This window comes from Corythoichthys intestinalis, chromosome 6 (genome assembly GCF_030265065.1).
Source record: "Corythoichthys intestinalis isolate RoL2023-P3 chromosome 6, ASM3026506v1, whole genome shotgun sequence".
Lineage (NCBI taxonomy): Eukaryota > Metazoa > Chordata > Actinopteri > Syngnathiformes > Syngnathidae > Corythoichthys > Corythoichthys intestinalis.
In genome coordinates this window covers 46,171,540-46,199,284 of record NC_080400.1, presented here as the reverse complement: position 1 = coordinate 46,199,284, position 27,745 = coordinate 46,171,540, and the positions used below count along the sequence as shown (strand labels likewise).

At 39.0% G+C, this 27,745-nt stretch overlaps 2 protein-coding genes across 3 annotated transcripts; one reads left to right on the top strand and one right to left on the bottom strand.

Annotated features, from left to right (window-relative positions):
- Positions 1–20,192, top strand: LOC130918009 (DNA ligase 1). Its single transcript, XM_057839844.1, has 6 exons — positions 1–166; positions 10,943–10,983; positions 11,061–11,130; positions 13,033–13,098; positions 13,422–14,278; positions 18,818–20,192. Exons 1-6 carry the CDS (start codon positions 121–123, stop codon positions 18,884–18,886), a joined length of 1,149 nt encoding a protein of 382 aa, XP_057695827.1. The 5' UTR covers positions 1–120; the 3' UTR covers positions 18,887–20,192.
- On the bottom strand, positions 19,820–27,663 carry LOC130918010 (inositol-tetrakisphosphate 1-kinase-like). Of its 2 annotated transcripts, XM_057839847.1 has the most exons (9): positions 26,933–27,663; positions 26,363–26,485; positions 25,125–25,242; positions 24,931–25,032; positions 24,731–24,771; positions 24,474–24,639; positions 24,249–24,316; positions 20,520–20,682; positions 19,820–20,453 (listed from the first exon to the last, which is right to left on the bottom strand). In XM_057839847.1, the coding sequence occupies exons 1-9, from the start codon at positions 27,059–27,061 to the stop codon at positions 20,317–20,319; spliced, it is 1,047 nt and encodes a 348-aa protein (XP_057695830.1). In that variant the 5' UTR covers positions 27,062–27,663; the 3' UTR covers positions 19,820–20,316. The 2 variants fall into 2 exon arrangements, with proteins under 2 accessions (XP_057695830.1, XP_057695828.1); XM_057839845.1 differs by having other exon boundaries at positions 19,820–20,682.
- Between the last annotated feature and the right edge of the window lie 82 nt (positions 27,664–27,745).

Below are 27,745 nucleotides of genomic sequence, written 5' to 3'. Positions count from 1 at the left end.
ACACGCCGCTGTTCTCCGCTCACCCTCTACGCTGTCGTGTATGTGTGAGATGACTGGCATCCACATCCAGCCCGCGGTTTGAAGAATATCTCCTGGAGGGAGCATCTATTTGAGGATCCTATGGGAGTTCTGTCAGCCGCAGTTTGTCTGTTGGCAGCCGTGGGAGGTCAGTGTTGATCGTATTTCACAGTTTTTGCCTACAAATTGCGTGGATCCATGCTTCAGATGTCCCAACTGAAGACGTTTTATGTCTGCCTTAAATGTGCTAAGTTATCACCGAATCCAAATACTAGGCGAAAAGATAGACCCCACGTGCGCGGTATTGTATATTCGTCCATGTGAAGGTAATACATGCGACATGCAGTGGAAAAGATCTATTAACAGTGGCGGTTCTTGCTTGAATGGCACCTTATCCAAACCCACCTTTATTGGCCTACCTCCCATCTTTGATTCAAAATCTCCTATGATGCCTTGATCTTGTGGATGATGTTTCAAATGATGCTGGAAAGTCGAATTAAATTTGTTTTCTTAATCTGACACCACAGCAACCAAATTTGGGGGGGGAAAATGCAAAAAAATTAGCAAAAGAATAATGCTTCAAAATTGCTGTGGTGATGTCTACGGAACTACGCATCACTCATCTGTTAGCAAATTTCTTATGCTTTTACCATAGGCGGAGTTTGACTTTTGTGGCGGGGGGGGGGTGTAAAAATGTTGATGACCCTGAAACGTAGTGTCAGTAATAATAATAACTTAGTAGATATATCAGGGCCGGAGTGGGACTCATTTTCAGCCCGCGAGTTTCATGCCACAGACCGGCCCACTTTTATATCATGACCTACTGTATTGAAATACAATGGTACCTCTTCATACGAAGTTAATTCGTTCCAAGACCTTGTTTGTAAATCGAAATGGTCGTATGTCGAGCAGGATTTTCCCATAAGAAAACATAATTCCATTAATTTGTTCCACAGCCCAAAAACCTACACTAAATCTGTTAAAAATCCCTGGTTGTTTGCATGTTGCGTTCTTTGGATCTCCCTGGTGGCGAATTGCAATTTGTTGTTTTTCTGATCTGGCATATTTTGGCCACCAAAGAGCTAAGACCTACGTATAATAATAATATAATAATACCTGTAATGTAACAAATCGGGTTCTAATGTGGCGGGTGTATTTTGCGTGGTTTACCTGAACGCACCACCGAGCTGACGGCAGAGTGAGAGAGAGCAGTTGACTCTTTTCACGTATGTTATTGCTATCATTTCAATTGGCGTGTTGTGTTGCACAAGATCTGAAAAAAAAAAAAAAAAAAAAAAATTAAAAACCATACGAAGCTGGCGATAGTTTTGGCGATGGTACCAGAATAATAATTGTCACCTTAACTTATGAAGACTGGCGAACAGAGGTCAAACAGTTCACGGATGTGCACCCCACGCTCATATTTTTCTATCATTCCATCTTCATTTCATTGGTTGGTAAGCCTCACCTTTTTTTCTTTTTTCACCACCTGCTTTAACATTCTTGGAACCCATGTTGATTTCCCTCACAAAAATCCACCGTGCATCAGTCTTGCGGGAAAACAATGAAATTGCGACGCTGTCATGAATCGTCGTATTTCGAGCATTTCGTCGGATGTAGAAACAAATGGCGTGTCAAATTTTATGTCGGATGTCGAAAAGATCGTGTGTCAAAGGGATCGTATGTCGAGGTACAACTGTATTGTAATAATAATCGTGACCAGATGAGGTGGCTCGGGCATCTGATTAGGATGCCTCCGGGGCGCCTCCCTGGTGAGGTGTTCCGGGCACGTTCCACGGGGAGAAGGCCCCAGGGCCGACCCAGGACATCTTGGGAAGACTCCCGGCTGGCTTGGGAACGACTTGGGATCCCCCAAGAAGAGCTGGCTGAACTAGCTGCATCAGGCTGTGACCTTCAGCTCTTACTTAAGCAGTTCGCAGCCGAGTGTGAAGCAGTCTGGATGAGAATCAGCACCTCTAAATCCGAGACAATGGTCCTCAGTTGGGAAACTTGGGATCCCCCAACAAGAGCTGGCTGAATTGGCTGGGGAGAGGGAAGTCTGGGCTTCCCTTCTGAAGCTTCTGCCCCCGCGACCTGACCTCGGATAAGCGGGACAAAAAATGGATGGATAATCATGCTGTCCAGCGATTTAAAAATTTGTACTCATATTAGAATGTATGTTGTTTACAATACTTTCGGAGTTTTTGGACAATTATTTTGAGATTTAGGAGTACTTAAATGGTAAATTCCGACTTGCACGGAAATTCGGGTTACGTCACCTGCATAGGAACAGAACTCGTTCGTAACCAGGGGACAACCTGTATACAGAGGCCCTCTAAAGTGTAACATCAGACCGCTCCTATCCTCTCCAGCGTCTCTTGCAATACGTGCACTTGATGGCAACGAGTTGCTCTAAAGCACTAAAGAAACTACAATTCTACTGGTAGTTGCCACACCAGTATTCCAAACTTGGTTCATATTATTTTATTATTAGCGACCTAGTGACAATTCCAGATCATTTGCAGTAGGCACTGGTGATGTACAGGGTGATGACAAAGCTGTTATATGACAACAGCAAACCTTTGAATGGAAACAGACAAGACTTGGTAGTTTAGGACTGCATCATTACAAAGTTGCGAAAAAGGTGTGCATTGCACTCCGTCTAAACAATCCAACCCGTTCACTTCGCTCTACCATTATTCTTCCCCTCTCCGTCCCCCGTGTCCGCCTCTCCACCTTTGGTTCCAGAGCTTTTAGTCATTGCGCCCCCCAGCTCTGGAACTCCCTACTCCCTGATCTCCGCAGCATATCTACTCTATCACTTTTCAAATCTAGACTGAAAACACACCTGTTCACTCTTTCTTACCCACCATAACCCCTAGCTGTCATATTTTTACTTCTTTTTCTTGTGCTTTTAATTTTTTATCCTTTTAATACCTTTTTATCGTACTGTGATTCCATGTCTCTTGTGAAGCGTCTTTGTGTGTTTGAAAAGCGCTCTAGAAATAAAATGTATTATTATTATTATTATTATTATTATTATTATAAAAACTCACTTTGTGGATTGCGGAAAAACAATAAGGTCAGTTTCTTTAAAAGCGGGTGTTTCCTTTTCTATTTAACTATGTATTTTTGTTTACTTTTAAACATACCTTGTTATTGAGGAAGTGTCATTATTTAGTCTGTAGTCCACCCCTAATGAGTGCGACAGCTCACTGTCATGTCTGAAAGAAGCCCGCCGGCAAGGATCTGGTTCGTGGCGCCATGTCTGAAAAGACACGTTCCATGTAAAGTTCTGGTCACATTATGTTAGTGTTGCAGTATTTATATCTTTAACCACTTACAGGGTAGAGGGAAAACATTCAGAATGTCCTTTTAATAGTACAGTGAAGTCTTACTAGTGAGAATAAAGGGTGCACTTACTGTATACTACAAGTACAGTCCATGGACTTTAAGATGGCTATTAAGAGTATGGAATAAATGCTCAAACAGCTTTCCAAAGTAAGGCTAATCCTACTCTCTAAGAAAAAGCTGACATGGCTGATACTGTGTAGCATTGGTTGGTACCAATGTTACTCTAGTACCAGCCGTTAGATACTTCCTAAGTGCTTAAAACTATTAAAGGGGACAGGGTGCACCAGATCCACCAATTTATGCTGTGCCCTGCCTCCCAATTCAAATGCAGTTTACTGTACATTTAGTACGTGAAGAAGAGTATAATTTAATTGGGTGGCATGATGGACTATTGATCGGCATCTCTAGCTTTCAGTACTGAAGTTCAGGTTTTGCTCTTACGCAATGCTGTGTGGGTTTAATTATTTTCAGTTTTTCTCATTTGTAGTTTGAGGAGTAATTTTGCAAGCATGTTTTCCTGTATCAATGTGTCTATACTGGTCTCTCCCAGTCCATTAAACTTGTAGGATTGTCATCTCACTCACTCAGAATGGGCCCTCCTCATTGGCTGTTTTGAAACTATTTTGGAGGATGCAATGCATTCCGGTAACAGCCGTATCCCTGGGTGATTTTCTTGCAACAGCAAAAGCTGAAAAAAAAACATCTTAAATGGTGGTATCTAGTGGAGACATGAATTATAAAAAAAAAAAAAAGAAATCACATTAGTTTTTAACTAGTGTTTTTAGTTATTTGATCATCCAACACCATATGTGAAAGCGACAAAATTAATTCAAAATATGAGTGTTAGTGCTTAGTAACGGTTAGCTTGATGCTATAAAAAAATCAGCAAATCAGAGGTTGCTTCATAAATCTATATTATGTTATGTTTTATTTAAAATTATTTTAAATCTTTGCATGATGCAACCAGGGAATACACCATAAGTTAGAGCGTCCAGCATAGTCATCCTCCCTCCAAATTGGGACACAGCTATGGTCTCACATTGAGGCAAGGCTCCAGACTACCACTTGTCAGACAGTGTGGGTACATTCTTTATTTTTCTGTACATTTCCCAATATTATAATTAGCTTTAGGTTTGTTGCCGTTGAATTACCGCTTCATCGGTGTTAGCCAAGTTGTAGGTAATATTGCACAAATGGTTTGGTTTGTCACTCTCAACCCTTTCGGAGTTTCGGGGATAGTGGTCACTAGCCTAGACAGTGTTAAGACCTTTAACCCTTTATAGGGCAAGTGACAATTATTGATCATTTTTTAAATTCTACTTTATTTTTTAAATAACTGTCATTTTATTTTTAAAAAAATATTATTTTTATATGATTATAAATAAATTTATGAATTTATGCAATGTTAAAAGCCAAATTGATGAAATTGCAATGAATAAAAACAGAAATACACTCTGGTTACGGATCCAAATAACACTTACATTGTTTTGTATTTGATATATATAGTATTTAACACATTTCCTGCCATTGACAGTGATAGACGTCGAATTCATTTAAACTGGGTGGACTGGCAATGAATGCTCATATTTCAGTACCATTGACTGCGCTAGACGTTCTTTCCATTTTGACTGGGGGGAAATAATAACTGTAGGCCTAAGGGTAAAAGAATAAATAAATAAAAATAATTCATAATTTGTGCATGAAAGACTTTAATCAACAGTGCTGACGTCATGACTGTGAGCAGTGGTGTTACCTGGATGCCAGATGTGGGTGGGCATTAATCTTACCTGGGGGGCAAAAAAAAAAAAAAAAAAAGCTACAATGCTCAAGTAGGTCAAAATCCAGCGTAGGGCTACTGCACCTTAAAACATGTTTTGTTTTTTCCTTGAGACAACTGTTGTTGTGATTTGGTCTAAACAAATAAAAGTCGATTTGATTTTATTTGATTTATTTGAACATATTCATAACTGAACAGTATGGACATGCCGGTGACAATGTTTTTTTTAGGTAACCTATTGTGGTTCCTCGGTGTTATTATTATTATTAAATTCATTGTTCCGCAGCCCCTTTGAGCTCAATTTGACCCCCTAAGAATGCTTCAAAATGAACCAAAATCGGCAGGCAGGTCAAGACAGACGCCATCATTGATACTGTGTAAAGACACAAATTCCAAATACACTATCTAGCGCCCCCTAGCGGTCATTCTTCGTCCCGCCGACACTTTGAGCCCTACTTTGACCCCCTCAGAATGCTTCAAAACTCACCAAACTCAACAGCCAGGTGAACACTGGTGAAAACTTTGATAAAATGTAAAAAAAAAAAAAAAAAAAAAAAAAAAAAAAAAAAAAAATATATATATATATATATATATATATATATATATATATATATATATATATATATATATATATATATATATATATATATATATTTTTTTTTATATATATATATATATGTATGTATGCAGTGGGGCAAATAAGTATTTAGTCAACCACTAATTGTGCAAGTTCTCCCACTTGAAACTATTAGAGAGGCCTGAAATTGTCAACATGGCTAAACCTCAACCATGAGAGACAGAATGTGGAACAAAAAAGAAGAGAAAATCACATTGTTTGATTTTTAAAGAATTTATTTGCAAATCATGGTGAAAAATAGGTATTTGGTCAATACCAAAAGTTCATCTCAATACTTTGTTATGTACCCTTTGTTGGCAATAACAAAGGCCAAACGTTTTCTGTAACTCTTCACAAGCTTTTCACACACTGTTGCTGGTATTTTGACCCATTCCTCCATGCAGATCTCCTCTAGAGCAGTGTTTAGGGGCTGCAAAATCTATCGATACATGGCCCCATTCATTCTTTCCTTTACACAGATCAATTGTCCTGGTCACTTTGCAAAAAATAGCCCCAAAGCATGTTGTTTCCACCCTAATGCTTCACAGTGGGTATAGTGCAATTCAGTATTCTTTTTCCTCCAAACACGAGAACCTGTATTTCTACCAAAAAGTTCTATTTTGGTTTCATCTGACCATAATACATTCTCCCAGTCCTCTTCTGGATCATCCAAATTCTCTCTAGCGAACCGCAGACGGGTCTGGACGTGTACTTTCTTCAGCAGGGGGACACGTCTTGCAGTGTAGGATTTGAGTCGCTGGCGGCGCATTGTGTTACTGATAGTAGCCTTTGTTACTGTGGTCCCAGCTCTTTGAGGGTCATTCACTAGGTCCCCACGTGTGGTTCTGGGATTTTTGCTCACCGTTCTTGTTATTATTTTGACGCCACGGGGTGAGGAGGGAGTTGAAAGTCCGTGTTGCACAACGACAGCCCCAAAACATCACTGCTCTAGAGGAGATCTGCATGGAGGAATGGGCCAAAATACCAGCAACAGTTTGTGAAAAGCTTGTGAAGAGTTACAGAAAATGTTTGGCCACCGTTATTGCCAACAAAGGGTACATAACAAAGTATTGAGATGAACTTTTGCTATTGACCAAATAATTATTTTCCACCATGATTTGCAAATAAATTATTTAAAAATCAAACAATGTGATTTTCTGTTTTTTTTCCACATTCTATCTCTTATGGTTGAGGTTTAGCCATGTTGACAATTACAGGCCTCTCTAATATTTTCAAGTGCGAGAACTTGCACAATTAGTGGTTGACTAAATACTTATTAACCCCACTGTATGTATATATATATATATATATATATATATATATATATATATATATATATATATATATTTATATATATATATATATATATATATATCAGAATATGCATAAATGTGTGTAGCGCCCCCTAGGAACCAAACCAACATTTCATTTCATTTTTTTTTTTTTTTTTAAGGTGAAAGAGGAAGTAAGAACGCAAAGGTTAAAACTTAGAACACATCAGTACTATATGAATTGGATACCATTCGCGGTGCCTAGACTGCTGTTAGTACTACATTCAGTTTTCTTTGGGTGGGCAGAGCGTGTCCGTGGGTGGGCAATGCCCCAGTCCCTGCTAACGCCCCTGACGGCGAACATTAACAAAACCTTCTGTCAGTAATTGCAGTTCAATTTTAATGGTGCTGACGACTGGATGGCAATACTCGTTTATTAAGCGCGGTTTTGTCAGTCATTTGTAATTGGTTCACGGTGGCAACGTCAAACAGTCCGTTGCAAATTATTTTATATGAGTGTCAAAACCAAAGTGAAGGGCACGACAGAACTGTACGTGGCTGCAATAATTATAATAATGCTCTGTACCAGACAGGAAGTAAAATCTCTTCCCTTGGACAACAAGACAAAATGAGCGGAACTATTTCACGTTGTTTTGTATGTGACAAGGACGCTGTTAATAAAGGTGCAGGTGATTGCTTTAAACGTGGTCAAGGTAAAGTACACACAATGGCGTACAACACGCAACACGTCGATTTTGCTCATTAATATTCATGACCAGAGCTGTCAACAGACTTGCAGGGGCCCGGGGACAAGACACCATTATAAGGTCCCCCCACCCCTGCCACCGGCTTGTCACGACAACATACGCAGTACTTTTAACGCTTTGCAAGCAATGACAGTGTAAATTTTCAAATTATTCAATTTTAGATGGACAGTTAAATTTAACAGACCGTAATGTGATGTGACACAATATAAACAAACAGTTTCCATCTATTGTCTCATGTAGGCTACAGTACAATACAACTGAGAGTGTTACACCTGCCTGCTAAGCAACAAAACAGTATAACTAAACATCCTCTGCCTGCCCCCTGCACATCCCTGGGGTTATCAAGCCCTCAAACAGTGATGCGCCTAGATTTTTTTGACAGCAAAGTAATTTATAACATCAGTGAAATCCAGTTTTTGAGCAGGCTCACGCTCAATGGAGAGCATGGCAAGGTTGTTAAGCCTGCCCTGGTTTATGGTGGAGCGTAGGTAGTTTTTTATTTTCACTTTACTGGCTCTCCTCTAGCTAAAGTCACTGGCAAAGACAAGAAAATGCGTAGCAATGTGCATAGATCAACTTTTACGTATTAGCATTTGCTATAATACACAGTGGGTTGTACACCCAAGATAAATCCAGCCTTTGGACCCGAGTTTGTTCAGCCTCGCGCACCTGCTCCCCACAGACTAACATATATCTCTGATCTCCCATCACCTTCTCTCTCCTCGGCTCAACGCGAGCATGTCTTGTCATACCGCAGCTCAATAGTCTACAAGCGGCCGGTGACAGACTCGAATCGGGCTTTGGTCACGGAGAACGTGAATGCAAACGTTCAGTGTTAGCGGCTGTAGTTAACTACACCGTCCACAGCCAACTCTAGCCCTAATTCTCTGGCTTTTTGTCCCCCCCCCCTTTAAAAAACTTTTTTCATTTTTTTCTCGTTCACCTCTATGATCTTTATCTCTTTTTCTTTTTTTTTTTTTCTTTTCTGCGAAACCGATTGATGACGACTCAACATGTTTAGAGTTTATAAGTTTGACAGGTTTTAATTTCCCGCTTCAGGGCACATATGTAGTGTAGCCTTGAGTGAGCCCGAGCGGGGTCAAACCATTCTCTACTAAGACAGAGGGGCTGGGGGGAGGGGCGTTGTGCAAAAAAAGGAAAAAAATATATGTTTGGAATATTTAATATATTAAAGTTTTTAAGTATATATCGAGTAGAACATTATTTAATCAGAAAATGATTTAAATAAAAACAAATTATGTGAATGTAAAGTAAAATAAATTAAGGGTCATTCAGGGGCCCCTATGGTCCTGAGGCCCGGGACAGCATACCCGGTTGCCACCCCTCCTGTCGATGGGCTTGTTCATGACGTTAACAATTGTTGCTAAGCGGGTCAAGCTCGCGTTTCTCCCTAATGCTAAATGCAGGGAAATAGTGTACGAACGAGATGTGTACTGAGCTAAACCTACCAATTCTGTCCTAAAATGATGTCCCTGGTGCCAAATTCACTGGTAAAGATGTGGAAGAACATACATGTTCAGTTAAAGAGATGGTTGAGGGCTGACAAAGACGGGAAAAAGAGCCGACCTGATCCAGAGGTAGCTTTTTTATCGACACCTTTTCCTAGTGTGCATTGCCTTACGCCACTGACAATGACATTCAACAATCGATCCTTTACCATCATATGCCCCGTCTTTCTTATATATTATATCCTCTGGTTGTCTTAATTATTAATTAATTAAAATTGCTATTTTTGTGAGCACGGCAAAACACCACGCTAAAAAGTAAAAAATATAAAAATGGCTTACCTCTTCGTCCTCTGTAGGATCATCGCCCCCAACAAAATGTTGAATGGCTTCACCTTGCTGGCGTTAAACTGGTGTTTTGGACTTCCGCACAAGTTGATCCATTGTTCACATTTTGTACTCTTTTTTTTGGCTTCAGGAAACGTATGAAGAAAATGGTAAATGGTAAATGGTGTTATACTTATATAGCGCTTTTCCACCTTTCAAGGAGCTCAAAGCGCTTCACACTATCTCGCCATCTACCTACTGGTGACGCAGCACACATCCTTCATATGTCGTAATGTCTCGAGTCATTTCTACAAGTTCCATAGCAGCAGTGTTTACTTGGCATGTTGTTTTGTGAAAGATTATCGGCAGAAAACAAGCAGTACTAACATGGGTTGTATGCGATGGCGCTTCTATGTTGACCCACTTCTGGTTTACGATGGTGACGTCACAGTCTAAAAATAATATTCCTGCGGTACGCTATTACGCAGTACTATGTTTATTCAACGGTGTACTTCCGGTGAAATAACCATAACCAAAAAAAGGTTTTTAGTTTAGAGTGGACTTTTTATCAAGCATGCATTATGTTGTAGAGAAGATTATTATTTCTAAAATTAAATTTGAATTATTTTACAAAATATAATCTTTTTTTATATTTTAAAATAAGAATTAGTTGTTTTGGAATTAACATCTTTTGCAAATGATTTTTTAGTTTTGTTGTTACATGTAAATCCCATCAACTGAATGATGTATTAAATAACATTATTAAACCAGAGTTTTGAATACTTTATTGTTATTTGAGTTTTATATTGAAAAGAGGGAAAATCGATTGAGATTGTAATTTTTCTTTTTTTGGGGGGGGGGGGGGGGGGGGTTGTTTAGAGGATGTTAGGCATCTTATTTTTAAGCCATTTCACCTAGCCCTACTGTGAATACTGTTGTTGTAAAACAACACAACTGTGCTGGGAAGCAGGTAGAATTTTTTGTTTGGTTTGTAGCGCATCACAATATTAATATTATTGTAAAATGTAAACAAATAATCAAGATGTATTTATTTGTCAGTGTGCAGGGTAGTGTTGCAAGGCTAAGGTTACTTTTCATGATATAATGGCAGTCAGGGATTTGCGACAGATTTAGCCCCGGATGGAAACTACCTGCAGGCTTATGCCAGTGGGAGAGTGGGAGAGATGTAAGCTTCTTTGCACTGTCACTTCACCAAGGGAACAGTGTTTACCTGATAGCGATTCTGACGCAGCATAAAACATTGTTTTTGTTCTTTATTGTTAATTTGCCAATGTGGCAGAAATTGAAAAATATGATTACTCTAATTCTACTTTTTTCCGCCTCAGTGGGATGTCGACCAGCAATCTCACCACTCAATAATGCAAAGGTCAGGAATCAATTCTCTTAGTGCAGTCTTTTATTCCAAATCTTAAATTATTTTTCCTTTGTGTGTTTTGTCTTAAGGTTGAATGTATCATTCAAGAAACGCTGAATGGAGATGGGTCGCAACATGCTTGCGGTCCTCAGCTAGCAGGTAATATCTCTTAATGGGTAATCACATAGCTATGATCATTAATATTTGCTCTTTTTTGAAGACTCAAAAATATTTATATCATTTAAACTGCTGTCGTATCAATGTTAATAACTACACAAGTGTTGAAAAAAAAAAAAAAAAAAAAGACTGATATGTAGAGATGTCCCGATCGCATATTTTTGAGTCCAAGTCCGGGTCACCTGATTTTGAGAATCTGGTGATACAGAGTCCTGATCCGATACCGGAAAAAAAAAAAAACTTTCCTTTGCAACAAAAGTTTCACACATGTTACAGTACTGCAATGTTTACAGTACTTTCTTTTCCGCCTTTTCCTGGAGTGTTGACTATAAAACGTATGGCTTCTGGCGCCATTTTATAACCCAGACATTACGTCATTTTTGGTCAGCATTGGCTATCACATTCTGTTGGTCAGATAGTGTTTTGTTACAGAGCCATTTGTGGAAGTGTTCCTGACGTCGTACCTGCAGCCAATTCAAGCTCGTCAAGACTGTATTTAAGCCCAGGCAATTCAAGAGAAGGGTGCCGAGATATCAACTTGCTGGGAGCCATTCGACACCTTGTACTATCGAATTTCGTGCATTTGCTAGCTTGTTCGTCTGCTGCCCTTGATTTGAAATCCCCTACGTTGTGCTGGTATTTGTTTTATTGTCTTATCGGCTCTCTGTCTACCGCTTAGTATTAGTTATATATTAGTATTTTTGATCCATGTCGACCTACTGTCGCAGACCAATTGAGTTACTCCCCCTTTTCCGCGATTGCGTGTATTTTTTTTGTATTTAGTAAACCCTTTTAACAAACCCATTTCTCCATTGTTTTGTGCTTTGAGGTACAACCTTGATTTCGCAGTTGCAGACCCTAACATTGCCAACAAAATAAACCACACATTTCCAAAGATGGACGATGGACTCTCCTCCTCGCCTCTACGATCCTGTGGAAATTTAATTTTGTTATGTTTTCAGTTTAATTTAGCTATTTCCAGCTTGTTATATTTATAATTGCGATGTTTGTTTACCGCTTTTTGTCTTACTGCGAAGAAAGTGACGATCGGCCCGCCATGATGTTTACGTCATCGGCCATTGTGCTGTGACCCATGAATTTAACGCCTGCCGTCACACACACCGCTTCTCTGGAAAGTCCCAGACGTTAATACTAAGACGCGACTCGGTAAATGTTCGCGTCATCTCCGTGTCAGTTGATCCGGGAAATTGCTTTTACAGATAAGGGCTGCCCGTTTTAATCCCGGGATTTAAACGGTGTTTAGGTGTATCTGAAAGGGGCTTAATTGTTAAACTTGCATAAGTGTGCTGTGGCAACTCATTGTATAAGTGTGAGGCTGTTCTCTGCATTGTGAGTGGATTTGAGTGGACTCACTCAATCAAGCATTTAATAAAGAAAAGCATTTTCCTATGTTATTCTTGTTTAAAAATAATTCACATTATAATGGAGGAACAGCTGGACCGTAACATGTTTGGAACTTTTTTTAGCAAAAACTTTTTTCGGTATCGGATCGGGACTCGGTATCGGCAGATTCTCAAAATCAGGTGACTCGGACTCGGGTGCAAAAATATGCGATGGGGACATCCCTTGTCTTAATTGCACTAAATATTTTTCTTACAATAAAGCAATAAAAACATCTGAAAGTCCAAAATATAAAAAGAAGTTTAGATAAATAAACGATAACAAATAGGAGCCACTTGGTGTGGCGATGTATTCTTACATTTCTGTAGAGTTCATTGCGCGACTGTTGTCAAATGAGCACGCCGTGTATTAAATTTTGAGATATCAGTGAATGCAATTCCTGGCCCCAATTTAAACTGGTGCCCTGCCATTGTCTAGTATTTGATTGTGTGGATTGCAAGTCAAGTGTCAAATTTTCCACAGCGGAACTTGATGAAGTACAAAGACACCAAGGTCTGCTCAGGGAGCTGCAGAGGCTGGCTGATGATGGTATGCACTCACTCATTCTAAATGTTTTTCCTTTCTTAATCTGATCTACACTGAATCCCCTTTTATTGCGATTATTTATTTATTTATTTTTTACCCATCAGCAATATACTAGTAAAGTGTCATGCAAAAACATCTTTCAATAATTTTATTTCTCCCACTTCCTTTAAACTTATTGAAACACATTTAAACATAACGTAGGACTCTTTTTCCAGTCTTACTGATCACATGTTTGATGTCCACACTCACGGGAAATGGGAGTAATCAAAAATTTGTCACTCTAAGTCAACGTGTACTTTAAGTTGAGATGTTTTTGACCATTGCAGAGAGAGAGCGGTATGATTACAATCTAGCTGATGAAGAGAGCGATTTGGATTCAGAGGATGAAGACAGTGATGGTGCCACACAAACAACAGTGGAATATGACCCCAAGAAGAGAGAGATGGATGAGCCAAGAATCGATGATACTGGGATCCATGATGAAGAGGAAAGAGCTAAGGAGCTAGAAGAGCTGCTGGCTGAAGAAATCAACAAGAAGGAAAAAGAGGAGAGAATTGATGAGCTCAAAGAGTTGCTGAGAGAGTTGAAAAAAAAACGTTATGAGTTGAAGGAAAGACGAAGCCAAAAAAATCCTGAAAGTGCACAGGAGGAGGACGACACAAAGCAAAAGATCACGAAAGACAAGGGAGAGGTTCAGTGGAAGAGTGTTGCCAATCAGAGGACGGATGAGGAAGAGCTGAGTGTGGAGAAGGAGAAGGTGGAGAAGGAGCTGATGGAGTTGAAGAGCAAGAATAAGCCAGACGAGGAAAGGGAGAGGAAGGAGAAGCAGGAGGAGCTGGATGAGCTGGTTAGGAAGATGGAACGAGTGCAAGAGGAGGCTAAAGCACAGAAAAGAGATGCTGGCTGGGACCAGAGTCATCATGAGGAACAAGACAAGGACGAGGAAGGTGACAATGGTGGAGATGGTGATAAAGCGAGGCGCGCAGAGGTTACGGGAGATGTGAAGAATCCGCAGCAGAAGAGAGTGATGGAGAAGGCCAGCGATGAGGCCACTCGCCAGTTTGAGAGGGAGCGGGAGAAAGAACAGGAAGAGGATAATCGAAATGGCGAGAATGAAGATGAGGATGAATACCTCAGAGAGGATAATGATGATGAAGGCGGCTTGGATGAAGATGATGCAGAGGTATGTCAAAGAATCAATTAAAATGAAACCCTTTCCAAGAACATTTCTGAGCATTCCACTGCAAACAATCGGGTCCAAAATTGACAAATACCATTTTAGGCTTTCCTTATTGTGCTTTTGATAAACTTTCTAAAATTGCAAAGTTATTTCAAATTCAAATAGATTTTACGTACTGATCATGTTTTCATTTTCTCGTTCGATTTTGAGGAAGTTAAAAACCATGAAAGCCACCCAGATGATTAAATTTAGCATTTGAAAATCTGCAAACATGATAAAAGCTGCTTGAAAATGGTGCCCCCTAGGCATGATTACAATGTTTGCTTATAAAAAGCATACTCAAAAACCCAACTACAGGATGCAACTCTTGAAGTGAAACTTTAGAGGTGAGAGTTGATGAACAAATCATTTACACTGTGAAAAACATCTGGTTTTGGCAGAATGGCTCGCATTTAGTTGAAGTAATTACCATTATTTTGGGCCCCCTTATTAACCAGGGTTTATGCGGGTCATTAAAAAGCAGTATAAGTCATGAAATGGATTTTGTCAAAATGGACGCCTTAAAAAGCATTAAACGTTTGAGTCATTGAAAATGATTTGAAATTGATGGTTAAATGTTTTTTTTTTTTAATTAATTTTTTTTTTTTTTTTTTTACATAATTTATTAGAGTTGTCTGATAATATTGGGTAGGCGATAATATCGGCTGATAAAAGCATGTTAAAATAATATCAAATAATATCGACATCTATTTTGGGCCAATATGCATATTGCATTCAAAGTGAAAGTAAAAGCCTTTTGCCTTTGTACAAGGGCTGGTCACAGCCTAGCACAGCAGTTATGCTTATTGACCAATAGATGTCTCCAAACTAAGATGCTTGGGATTTGTTATGTGAGCAGACCATTTGCATTAATGGTGCAAAAATTAAATGAACAATAAATGATTGAAAAATAATGAATTTTAAACTCATGACATACCTCACATATCTCATCCACTGTACTGAAACTGTGTGCCTGAAGCACTGTGTGAGCCATAGGTATGTGATATGGCAGTGCGTTATTGGCACTTTGCACTTGCACTTGATCAAAAAAACTGATGTTTGCATTATTTTGATTTAAACAATAAATATAGTCATGCAATATAGGCACTTCCTCCCATAACTTCATTTGAAGTTGTTCTCTTATTTTTCCACAGAATGTGTATTGGGAAACCTTGAAGTTGTTACATTGATCATTATTAAAGTATCCAATGAGGCATCACAATAAAATTAGCAATAATATGTCAAGTCCATGACCGAATTTATCGGTATTGGTTTTACAGTGTATCACAAAAGTGAGTACACCCCTCGCATTTCTGCAGATATTAAGTACCGTATTGGCCCGAATATAAGACGGCCCTGATTATAAGACGACCCCCTTTTTCAAAACTCAAGTTTGAAAAAAAGACTTTTTTAACACCAAATTAATTTTTATACAGAAAATAATTAGAGTACATCTGAAACAAATGATTATAACAATATATTTGAGATAAAAAGCATGTTATTTTCTACATTCAAATCTTAATACCTGTACATTTAAATATGTAAACTAAAGTGCAATCACCTTCGTAAATGAATGGCTTCTGGTTTTTGAAATGTAAATAAACCAATCTATTGTGATAAAACAACAAAATTGCAATAACTGCATTAACCATCAAAGTGAGAAAATCTGAATAAGGAATAAAATTGCAATTAAATAATGCAAACTTGTTACACTTGACAGTAGCTGAGATCTGTCATGACAGAACATTACTCCTCAAGTTCAGCATTTGCTTTAATGATATCCAGCGCCATCTAGCGTTGTGAATGGGTATAATGTATAGACCCCGAATATAAGACTACGCCCACTTTTTCAGTCTTATATCAATGCAAAAAAAGTCTTATATTCGGGCCAATACGGTATATCTTTTCATGGGACAACACTGACAAAATGACACTTTGACACAATGAAAAGTAGTCTGTGTTAAGCTTATATAATAGAGTTAATTAATCTTCCCCTCAAAATAACTCAAAATATAGCCATTAATATCGAAACCCCTGGCAACGGTTAGGGTTAGAAAAAAAATCAGATACAGATATACAGTGTATCACAAAAGTGAGTACACCCCTCGCATTTCTGCAGATATTTAAGTCATCTTTTCATGGGACAACACTGACAAAATGACACTTGTGACACAATGAAAAGTAGTCTGTGTGCAGCTTATATAATAGAGTTCATTTATTTTCCCCTCAAAATAACTCAAAATATAGCCATTAATATCCAAACTAGGGCTGCAGCTATCGAATATTTTAGTAATCGAGTAATCGACTGAAAATTCTATCGATTAATCGAGTAATCGGATAAAACATATATTTTTAGGTGAAGAGCAATTATAAATATACATGAGAAAACAAGACATTTCATCTAATCTTGAACCAATTTCAGTCAATCAATGTCTTTATTTTCGATGTACATTGTTGAAAACAGCCAACAATTGCATCTCAGATGTAACTAGAATTAAAAAAAAAAAAAAAAAGACTAATTCACTGCTTTCACTCAAAAAACTTTTTGATCTTATTAAAAATTTTTTATATATATATCTTACCTAAAAATGCCGTTACGCTTCATGACACACATCACTTAAAAGTTAGGATTTTTTCCCACGTGTTTCAATTGAATTTCTATTTGAGTCAAGCCATTTTTAAGTTCTAGTTAAGTTTTAAGTTAGTCTAAACGGTAAGTCCTGATAGGATTTTTAGTTTTTGCAGTGTTCAAAATAAATGTATGATACAGGCTGTATTGGAGCACATTAGGGACCAGTGCTACTTGGTGTTTTTATCCAGCAATGACTACTGAGCTAAAATTGATAGTTAGCATGATTAAGTTTTTATTTTACACCCTCATCACTCCACAATGCTATGTTATGTTAAAGCCTGTATGTAAGACACGTTAGCCACGCATCGACAGTGGTCATAATTAATTGAAACCTAGCCTCCGCAGGGCTAACGTTACGTGAGCTAGTAGCGACAGTAACGTTAATCTTATTTATCAGCGCTTAGCGCTCTTTATTAGTGTTTAGCGCTCTACTGCTTTAAGATGGCGGCTTTTTACTAACGCTGCCCAGACGCGGCCGAGTCTGTCATTTTGCATCTAGTTCAACATACATGTGATCTCTATGAGACGCACCAGATGCTACCTGTACCAACGTAGCATCGTGCGGGCTAGTATTTAGCAACGTCTGCGTCGTTTGTGGCGGCTGTCGGCTGCAGTAATTTTTTTTTTTTCCTTCTTCCTTTCCACACGTGACAGCGCGTTGTCCCGCATTAAAAGTAGTCCGAGCAAAACGTGATGCTTAGAGCTGTCAAAATAAACGATTACTCGAGGTGAATAAAATTACTCGGATCAGTTTTTAAACTCGAGTTACTCGAGTTGCTCGAGTACTCGTTTCAGCTCTAATCCAAACCCCTGGCAACAAAAGTGAGTACACCCCTTTGGAAACTATGTACATCCCTAAATGTCCAAATTGAGTACTGCTTGTCATTTTCCCTCCAAAATGTAATGTTAATCGTTACAGGAGTGCTGTCAGCATTGCTGCAGAGATTGAACAGGTGGGGTCAGCCTGTTAGTGCTCAGACCGTACGCTGCACTCTACATCAAATTGGTGTGAAGAAAGCCCGCCCGATTCATCAGACCATAGGACATGGTTCCAGTAATCCATGTGCTTTGTTTACGTGTCTTCAGCAAACTGTTTGCGGGCTTTCTTGTGTACCGTCTTCAGAAGAGGCTTGCTCCTGGGGTGACAGCCATGCACACCAAATTGATGTATAGTGCGGCGTATGGTCTGAGGACTAACAGGCTGACCCCCCACCTCTTCCATCTCTGCAGCAATACTGACAGCACTCCTGTAATGAGTCACATGACAATTTGGAGGGAAAATGACAAGCAGAACTCAATTTGGACATTTAGGGATGTACATAGTTTCTAAGTACTCACTTTTGTTGCCAGGGGTTTGGATATTAATGGCTATATTTTGAGTTATTTTGAGGGGAAAATAAATGAACTCTATTATATAAGCTGCACACAGACTACTTTTCATTGTGTCAAAGTGTCATGTTGTCAGTGTTGTCCCATGAAAAGATTACTTAAATATCTGCAGAAATGCGAGGAGTGTACTCACTTTTGTGATACACTGTATATCTGTATCTGATTTTTGGAGTTGGACAATATCGGGATATCTGTTGAAAAGTCATTAATGGACAACTATAAGTACACTTTGTGTGTGTGAAACTATCTGCAGTCGGGCATGGGATTTGAAAGTGCCATTAAAAAGCATTAAATGAGATTTGCTGATACCTGCAGAAACCCTGTTAACGTAGCACATTAATGATGCCGGTGATGTCATCAAACCTTTGTGTTTTGCTTTGCATACAACACAATATACAGTAAATGTTTCCATTCAACACGAAGACTGCAATGCGAAACCCTCTGCATAAATGGGTCACGTTTCCTCTCGCTTACATCCGCAGGAGCTGCTGGAGGTTGAAGCACAATTTCGACAAGCTGCCGAACAGCTGAGAGAGCTGCGGAGAGGATAAACACACACCCCCACAGACGCCCATTGTTGCATTCTCCTTCACACAGTCAGCTTCCCTGAATCGCATTTACAGCCTCGATGTCCCTTTGGTTGAAAAATGATTGTTCAATACTAATTCTAGGATACTTAAGAGCTCTATTGCGACTCTGAAGTTTGCTTACTGGGCCTGGCGTCATAACATGTAAATATTGAGATGACAGGTGGAATCTTTTGTAAACTATCATTGATGCAAACATTCCGCTCTTCTATTTAAATGCCATTTCTACTTAGAAACTTCACACTGCATCTTCAAGTGCTGAGCCATGAAAATAGGCACTCAGTGCTTCGTGCCTCAGATTTTACAAAGGATTCTCCATAAGCAATTTACAGTATGTGCTTTAAAAATTTCTTTTGTGCAATAATCGATAGCTATATATATAACGTGTAATGACTGTTATGTGTAAATTACATTCATACCTAAGGATAAGTCATTTATTCTTTGAAGAAATAAGATTGTTTCACTAGGCTGGTGTACTGTTAAAATCTGACTGTTGTTAGTGAAAAATGTGACACAAATCGATGTAGTATGCTGATAAGTATGTCAAGTGTAGGATTGCACAAGGTCCCAAACGTGTCACTTGAGGGGCAGATAGTTTTGCACTCTTAATAAGCCAAGGAAGCAGAGATGAAGAGGACACTTTAAGCCATTTTCTTGTCTTTTCGCAACACCAACGCTGATATTAATCGCAATAATCGCTCAGTGGTTGCTGTCTTGACTTTGTGCTAGTGTAAATATCATTGCGCCAAGGTCATACGAAATAGGATACAAAAGCGCCCCCATATGGACTCTGCGTCAAATTGCACAAGGTACACATTTAACAGGGTTACCAAGAGACTGTTAACTGCAAAACACTGCGGCACATGCAATAATGAATCATAAGTAAGCCAATATAGCAGGTATTTTAATACGTAATTAAAGTGCACATCTAATTTGTTTGATGTATTTTCTATACAGCCTAGTCACAATCCGTGAACACAAATAATAATAGGAATGATGGTACGATTCATTCCAATGAGATGTTTGGTGACTTCAAAACACAAAGAATTGTACTTTCGAATTGTTTTTGTATATATGTGTGATATTCTAGATCATGATGTATTAACCAGCAATGTAAAATGATATGTCTTGCTTTTAGGGAAATTAACCACATCAAAAACTAGTATAAATGCAGGGCAACAATGTAATATTACTGGCCAATAGAATGCTGTGTTTTGTGCCTGCTTTGTCTTCTATAATAACCGTGAATCAATAAAAGTATATAAACACACTTGCTTTCCTCCCTTTTTAATCTTGTGATTAGAGTCACTTCACATCACCTATACTATTGATCTATTTCAAATTTTTAAACTTAGATGGTAGACGCCTTTGTGCACCGATGCTGCTGAGACGTCTCACAGCCCACTTGCATCAGTGGATGTCACCCCTTTCACCTTGGCTGTCTCATTTGAGCCAACAGAAGCTTGTTTGTCCAACACTGACTCAATGTGGCTGAGCAGGGAAGTGAAAAACTGGGGCACGCCCTCATAGCCTGACAAGAGAAAATAACACTTCTTTCTAAGTATGCCTTGCGTTTGAATGTGACTGTTGAATTTACCTGGAAAGACGTTGATGTCAATTACAGTAAGGGTGTATGTGTGGATATTGATGATGACATCCACACCAAAGAGAGCCATGCCCAGCTGAACGCGCAGTTCTCTGACCAGGGCTGCCACAGCCTCACTGCTGGGAGGAGGCATGCAGGACATTTGCTCATCCAGCTTGGGGAAGGGAGACATATCTTTTAAGTGAGGAACTCATTTTTTCATAAAATGTTGGAGATATACATCCTTGATCAATACAGAAAACTATAGTGTGATACATTATTCTAATTCCAATGAAGTCGGGATATTGTGTTAAATAAAAACAGTACAATGATTTACTTAAGGGCAGCCTATATGCAAAGTCTTAAATCCAATCATTTGAATTTAAGGCCTTAAAATGTCTACAATTGTCCTAAAATCCCATAAAAGGGCTTAAATACGACTGTTAAAGGTCCTAGAACATGCATAAACCCCAATCTCGGTTTTAAAGGGATCCACGGATAGAAAGACTGGCAGTTCTTAAAAGATAAATGTTATTATGAGTTCAAATAATTTGATATTGAAAACCCTCTTTATGTTTTCGTTTTTACACAATTTGTAAAATTAGTTTAACTAGTAGGTTGCTATTGTTGTTGACGTCACAGGACGGTGACGTCACATGGTTACGCTGCCGGGCTTCCCTTAGTATGACTCTCGCGACATAAACATGCCATCTTTTCAACCCTTTCAATTTGAACCCGTGAGGAACATCAATTAGCATGACAGCACTGTCGATGTTTCACAAAACGAGATGCAAAAGCAAAATGAACAGGAGAGACGGTGAGGGAATAGTATGTTGTATTTACCGATTGACTGTTCGTATTACTCTAACACACTTATTATAATCAATCAGGGAATAGTATCTTTTCTCGTATTTACTGTTTGACTGTTTGTATTACTCTAACACACCCAATATAAAATAAATAGCACTTATACCATAGTTAAAGGAAAACAAGCAGAATATAGGGCGTAAGAGATACACGCCTTCTTATTACGGAAGTCCAACGTGTGCGTCATGCAGCTGACTGAGCAAGATTGACGATAGACAATCCATCTACAAGCCCACGCCTCCACGTCAGTTCTTCCGGACAGTCCAGAACAAATGGCGGGACGTCCTGTCCCAACACAAGGAACACCGGAGAGTGCCCGATATCCAACTGATAACACGACTGATAAGACTCCAAGCACCCCTTTGACGCTGAGTTGGGCAAAATCTCCCACTGTGGTTGCCCCAGTAACGTTGACTCAGCAACTGTGAAGCACGAATTAAACAGCCCAAACTGCGATAGAAGATTATTCTAATCACACCCTTCTTCCTGCCCAGGGCCCGTCCTGCGTGAGCCTTCAAAAGACTGAATGTTTAACTAAGCATTGTCATTTTTTTCTCACGAACCTTTTGTTGACTTGTGATATGGTGACCTTGGAACGAGTCTGCCCCCTCGCCTGAGTCTGTTTCTTTTTCACCTTGCCTTTTGATCGCTTTCGACCTGAATAATTTGTCAACCTGTGCTTCAAAGCCTTTTTCCAGCTTTCAAAATGGAGTCAGTACAAGGGGTTAAGACTAAGGTGAACACGCAAAATTTGGCCTTTTGGCCGGGTTGTCAGGTTCTCGACGGCCTGGGTCACTGGAGCTGCGCCAGCGCGGGTCCGGCAGTTTGGCTGGCGTGATTCCGGCAATCTGGTTAAAAGGTCAGATTCCTCCAACGGGATGATGAGACGAGAGTATGACAAAACTGGTGTTCTGCCAAAATATGCTGCACCGGCGAAACGTCTACAAGAGGCGAATTTGACTCCCAAAGTACTACCGTGCTCTTTCAGCTTGTTTTGTATAGATGCATACAGACAGAATATACTAAAGATGCCTTAAGAAAATACTTAAACGTAGTAATATTCAATAAGGGTGGTTTAAATATGCTACATGACTAATGTGGTCAACAGATCAACAATCTGCTTTAAAGCTACAAGAGAAAACACAAGAGAGGGAAAACATGCAAAAAGTATTTTTGAGGCAATGAAAAGACTCAATAAAAACACAAATAGTAAGTAGTCGCCGCTTTTAACCGATGTGCACATGTGCTGGACGTCTCGTCACGTAGAGGGAATTGCAGAACACCGGTAGTGTTCATCTAGTGACATTGACAAACTACGTCATCACCCCGAGCCTCCATTGCGCGCATAAAACATGGCGCCCTCCATAGATCAAAACATGTACTAAATATTATAGATTTTTAAATCAGTGGCAATATTTTGTGTTTCTAATAACATATTTCAGTAAAAGAGAACAATTGTGGCTTATTAAGCCTATAAGTCTTTAAATCCGAGGTTCCCTTTAAATGTTTCGATTTTTGGGGACGCTGTAACATAACTACAAAACGGAACTACCTGTGCTGCCCAGTCAGAATTTAGTGAACACCAACCGCAATTGCTGCACTGCAAAAACATACCTCCTTAAAACTAGTTAAATTCCCTTGTTTTCAGCGTAAATCTATTCGAAATAAGTGAAATTATCTGCCAGTGCTTCAAGTAAATTTTACTCAGATTTCTTGAACTAAGAAAAATAGCTAGAGGACAATAAGTTTATAAGACTTATTTTAAGCAATAAATTACTATATTAAATCTTTAAAAAAAACTTTGAAATTTCAGAAATGTGATGAATTCAAGAATAGATATTGTTCGAAACATTATTTGAAAGCAAATTTTGATTTAGGTAAAAAAAAAAAAAAAAAAAAAAAGCCCAACTTTTAGATCAGGGGTCCCCAAACTACGGCCCGCGGGCCGGATACGTCCCGCCTCCACATTTGGTCCGGCCCCCTGAGCAATACCAGAGAGCATTTTGATTTTTTTTTTTTTTTTTTCTCAATAGTGTTATTTATTTCTGGCCTTTTTCTGTGAAGAACTCAGAGAGGGTTATTTGTTATTTGGTTATTATCTATTTGATTATTGTGTTATTATTATTTATTATTATTATATTATATTATTATTTTTATTTTATTTACTTTTGATCCGTGAAGAATTCAGAAAGGGTTATTTGATTATTGCTTTCTGAAAAACAAATTTTTTTACATTTAGGCACTCCTGCAATCGTCACACTTTTTCTGTTACAAACTGACCCCGGCCCCTCATCAGAGAAGGGAAAAGTTATGTGGCCCTCACAAGAAAAAGTTTGGGGACCCTTGTTTTAGATGTACGGGCTTAATAAGAACAAATAGTCATATTTACTTAAAGTAAGTGGAATAAACTGACACATTAATCTGTTAACTAGTTTTTAACAGTCAAAACAAGATGGAGAGAATTATCTGACGAGATTTAAGATAAATAACCTGATTATGACGTTATAAATTTGCAGTGTAAGGAAGGCCTGGCCACCAGTCAGTCGCAGGGAGGTTGTGAATAGCGCATTAAGCAAGAATTGATTCAAAGGCCTAGGCTGCGTTTGATGGGACTAGACGTCCAATCCATTTGAACTGGGAGGCATGGCAGCAAATGAATGATTGTTCATTTGCTGACAGCCCTCTCACTTCAAATGGATTGACCACCTACTAGTGACAAACTCATATAAATCCACAACAGAAGGACGAAAACATGATTAGTTGTTTATTGTCGCCACTGGCACTGAAATAGTTAGTAAAGCACATTTTAGTAGATTATCAGTAAAAAAAAAAATTTGCATACAACCCTTTAAAATCAGATTTTCATTTACTCACAGCCGTAAGATCACAGCTTGACTCTGGTTTGGATACTTGCTGGCTGTTAAAGAAGATGGTCTCTCTTTCTGCAGGCAGAGAAAAAACCACAGCTGCAGTGTGAATAGGGTACAAATAGAAAATGATGCGATAGCAGAACCAGACCCTGATAGGATGGGAATTCGAGGGAGTAAATGAGAATTAGTAAGGGGAAAAAGTGAAACATTGTTGCTTTTTCTGACTAACCACATGGCCCAGAAGGGAAGTTCTTAAGTGAGGGCCTTTCAACACAGAAGTGTTTTTCTCCGATCACAAACACCTTGTGCAGTACTGCTCCATGGTTGACAAAACTCTGGAGGACACACGGTGGATGGATCTCCGCCAGACTTGCCGCACTAAAGATTAGCGACATCTACACACAGGGCGCATTGACAAAGCACAATTATAAAGAAAAGGCAGAATCTACAAATGTTAATGATTTACTATAACATGTCTGCACTTACTTCATGGGAAAGAGAACCATGTGCCACTCTTGTTTTACAAACTGTCCAGCAGAGAAAAAAAAGAAGTAAAGTAGCATCACTTGCCTCTACTTGCAAGCATCTAACAACCAAGCAAGACGAGGCAATTGAAACCGCCATAGAAACTGAACAATAACAAGTGTGCATCTAAAAGGAGTCTGAGGGCATTTTAGAATACATACTGAGAGGAAAGCTAAGGTTCTGACTGGTCACGTTCTGTTGAATGAATGGCATGTCACTGGCACTGTGGACCTCGACATATGGAGGACTGCAAATATGCCAGTCTGTCAAACAATAAATGAAAGGAACACCACACTTCATTCATATCGACAACATAAGTGTACTACTGCACTATTATTAGGACTAAAGATGAGACCTCGGAGTGAATTGTGCAGCTTGCCCATGATACGGTAAGAGGAAAAGCGGTCTAGAATTTGGCTCATGGCAGGGATGGGATCCAGAAGAACTGTCCTTGTATGAGCTGACACATAGCTCTGAAATGTAACACAGCAGAACATATCACTTTCACACTAAATTCCAAATTGCTTACCTACTGTATGTAATAAATTCTCCATTTTAAAGTTACACAAAATGAATTTGATGTCCGTTGCCGTCAACAGCAGCCAATGAGTTAATACTGTAGCCAAGCCCGTCGACAATGGGGGGCAACCAGGTATGTTGTCCCGGGCCTCAGGATCATAGGGGCCCCTGAATGACCCTTAATTAATTTTACTTTACATTCACATATTTCTTTTTTATTTAAATCATTGTCTGATTAAATATTATGTTCTACTCGATATATACTTAAAAACTTTAACATATTAAATATTTCAAATATATATTTTTTCCTTTTTTTGCACCCCCCCACCCCCCCCCCCCCCCCCCCCCACACACACACACACACATACACACACACTTCGTACGTGCCCTGAAGCGGGAAATTAAAATCTGTCATTGTTATAAACTCTAAACATGGCATATAGCAATATACTGTATATAGCAATAAAGCAAACGCTAATACGAATCCATCGCCGAAACAGCACAAACGAGCCTGTTAACAACCTAGCCATGCGCTCCATGGAGCGTGAGTTTGCTCAAAAACTGGATTTCACTGATGTTATAAATGGCTTTGCTGTCAAAAAATCTAGGCAGATCACTGTTTGAGGGTTTGATAACCCCAGGGATGTGGAGGGGGCAGGCACAGGATCTTTAGTTATACTGTTTTTTTGCTTATCAGGCAGGCATAGCACTCTCAGTTATATTGTATTGTAGCCTACGTGGAATAATAGATGGAAATTGTTTCTTCATAGTTTGTCACATCACATTACAGTCTGTTAAATTTAACTGTCCATCTCAAATTAAATAATTTGAAAATTTACACTGTCATTGCTTGCAAAACAGTAAAATTGCTGTGTATGTTGTCGTGATAAGTCGGTGGCAGGGGTTGAGGGGCCCCTATAATGGTCTCTTGTCTCCATGCCCCTGCAAGTCTGTTGACAGCCCTGACTGTAGCTAGCAGAAGTATGGAAATGGGGAACAAGTAATGAGGTTCAATTTCATATTGTTTTACATTACAGCAACATTCTGGTGTGATGTAGTTCTTTCTAGCTCCACCTGGAAATTGACCAAGAGCTGCTTGGATTGACTGTCATGCTCCGCCTCAACAATGACATCAGACAGCTTGTGAACTATGACATCGAAGGGTCCTTGAGGTTCTAGTGGCTGTGTAAGATCAATCTGCAGAAGAAAAAGCAAACATTCTGTTTTCTATTGATTGAAAAACACTTTATTCCCCATATTCGCCATATTCTTGGCACAGGGCATTGTAATTACAACACTCAAAACTTTCTGTAAAAGCACAGAAAGTTAATAATGGAAGGTGGCTGCAGGTGGCTGTGACATGGATAATCCAAAATGCAGACATCTGTATGTGACACCTGTGACTGCGGGTGTAAAATGGAGTAAAATGTTGTATTTATATTTGAGATTTAAACAACATTTGAGCAGGTTCGTGTGCATGAGTAAACAAACAGACAACTCTATCCATCTACAAGCATTTTATACAGACACACATACAATATCCAAGAAAACATATGCAGACAAAACACTAATCCTACATGAACTACAAATACTCAGTGTGAGATATAATGCCCCTGCCTTAATACACAATGCAAAAACATTTACCTCCACCACCTCCACTCCATGCTCCCTGTATGAACAAAATGAATTGGTTCGTATTCTATTCTGGAGTTGTTTTATTGTTATACATGACAAACACACATTAATCCTCAAATACTGTAGGAATACAGTCATTGAGCTTGTTAAATTTATTTATAATTTATTCTCAGTTATCAGAGCCCTGCTGTGGTTGAACTTTAGTTGTAATTTGCATGGAATCTGAAGATACAATCGTAAATGAATCTGATATCCAAATAATGACAGTCAGCGAACTTACGCACAAAGCTCTGCGAAGGCATCCAGATTCATCCTTTTCCGTTTCTTATCACTAAGGTAGAAACCCACTCTGCGGTGCGACATTTTACTTGTTTCTCTTGCGACCCTTCTGGTAGCACTGATTGACAGGAAGGGTGGAATGTCCTCTCTTTTATCCATCCCCCCTCACCCAACCTTCTTCAGCTACCGACCATGCACTTACAACTCATATTAAAAGAAATCTCGAATGAATGAAGTTTGCATGGGCTCTCCATGTTCCTGCAGGGTTTCTACAGGATTTTTTTAATTTGTAATTTTAGAATGGATGTCAGGTTAAGTGAGAACTCAAAATTGCCCATAAGTGTATGAGAAAGTGAGTGTTTGTCTTTATATGCCCTGGGACCGACTGCTGAGGGGACAAGGATGTATACAGTGGGGCAAATAAGTATTTAGTCAACCACCAATTGTGCAAGTTCGCCTACTTGAAAAGATTAGAGAGGCCTGTAATTGTCAACATGGGTAAACCTCAACCATAAGAGACAGAATGTGAAAAAAAAAAACAGA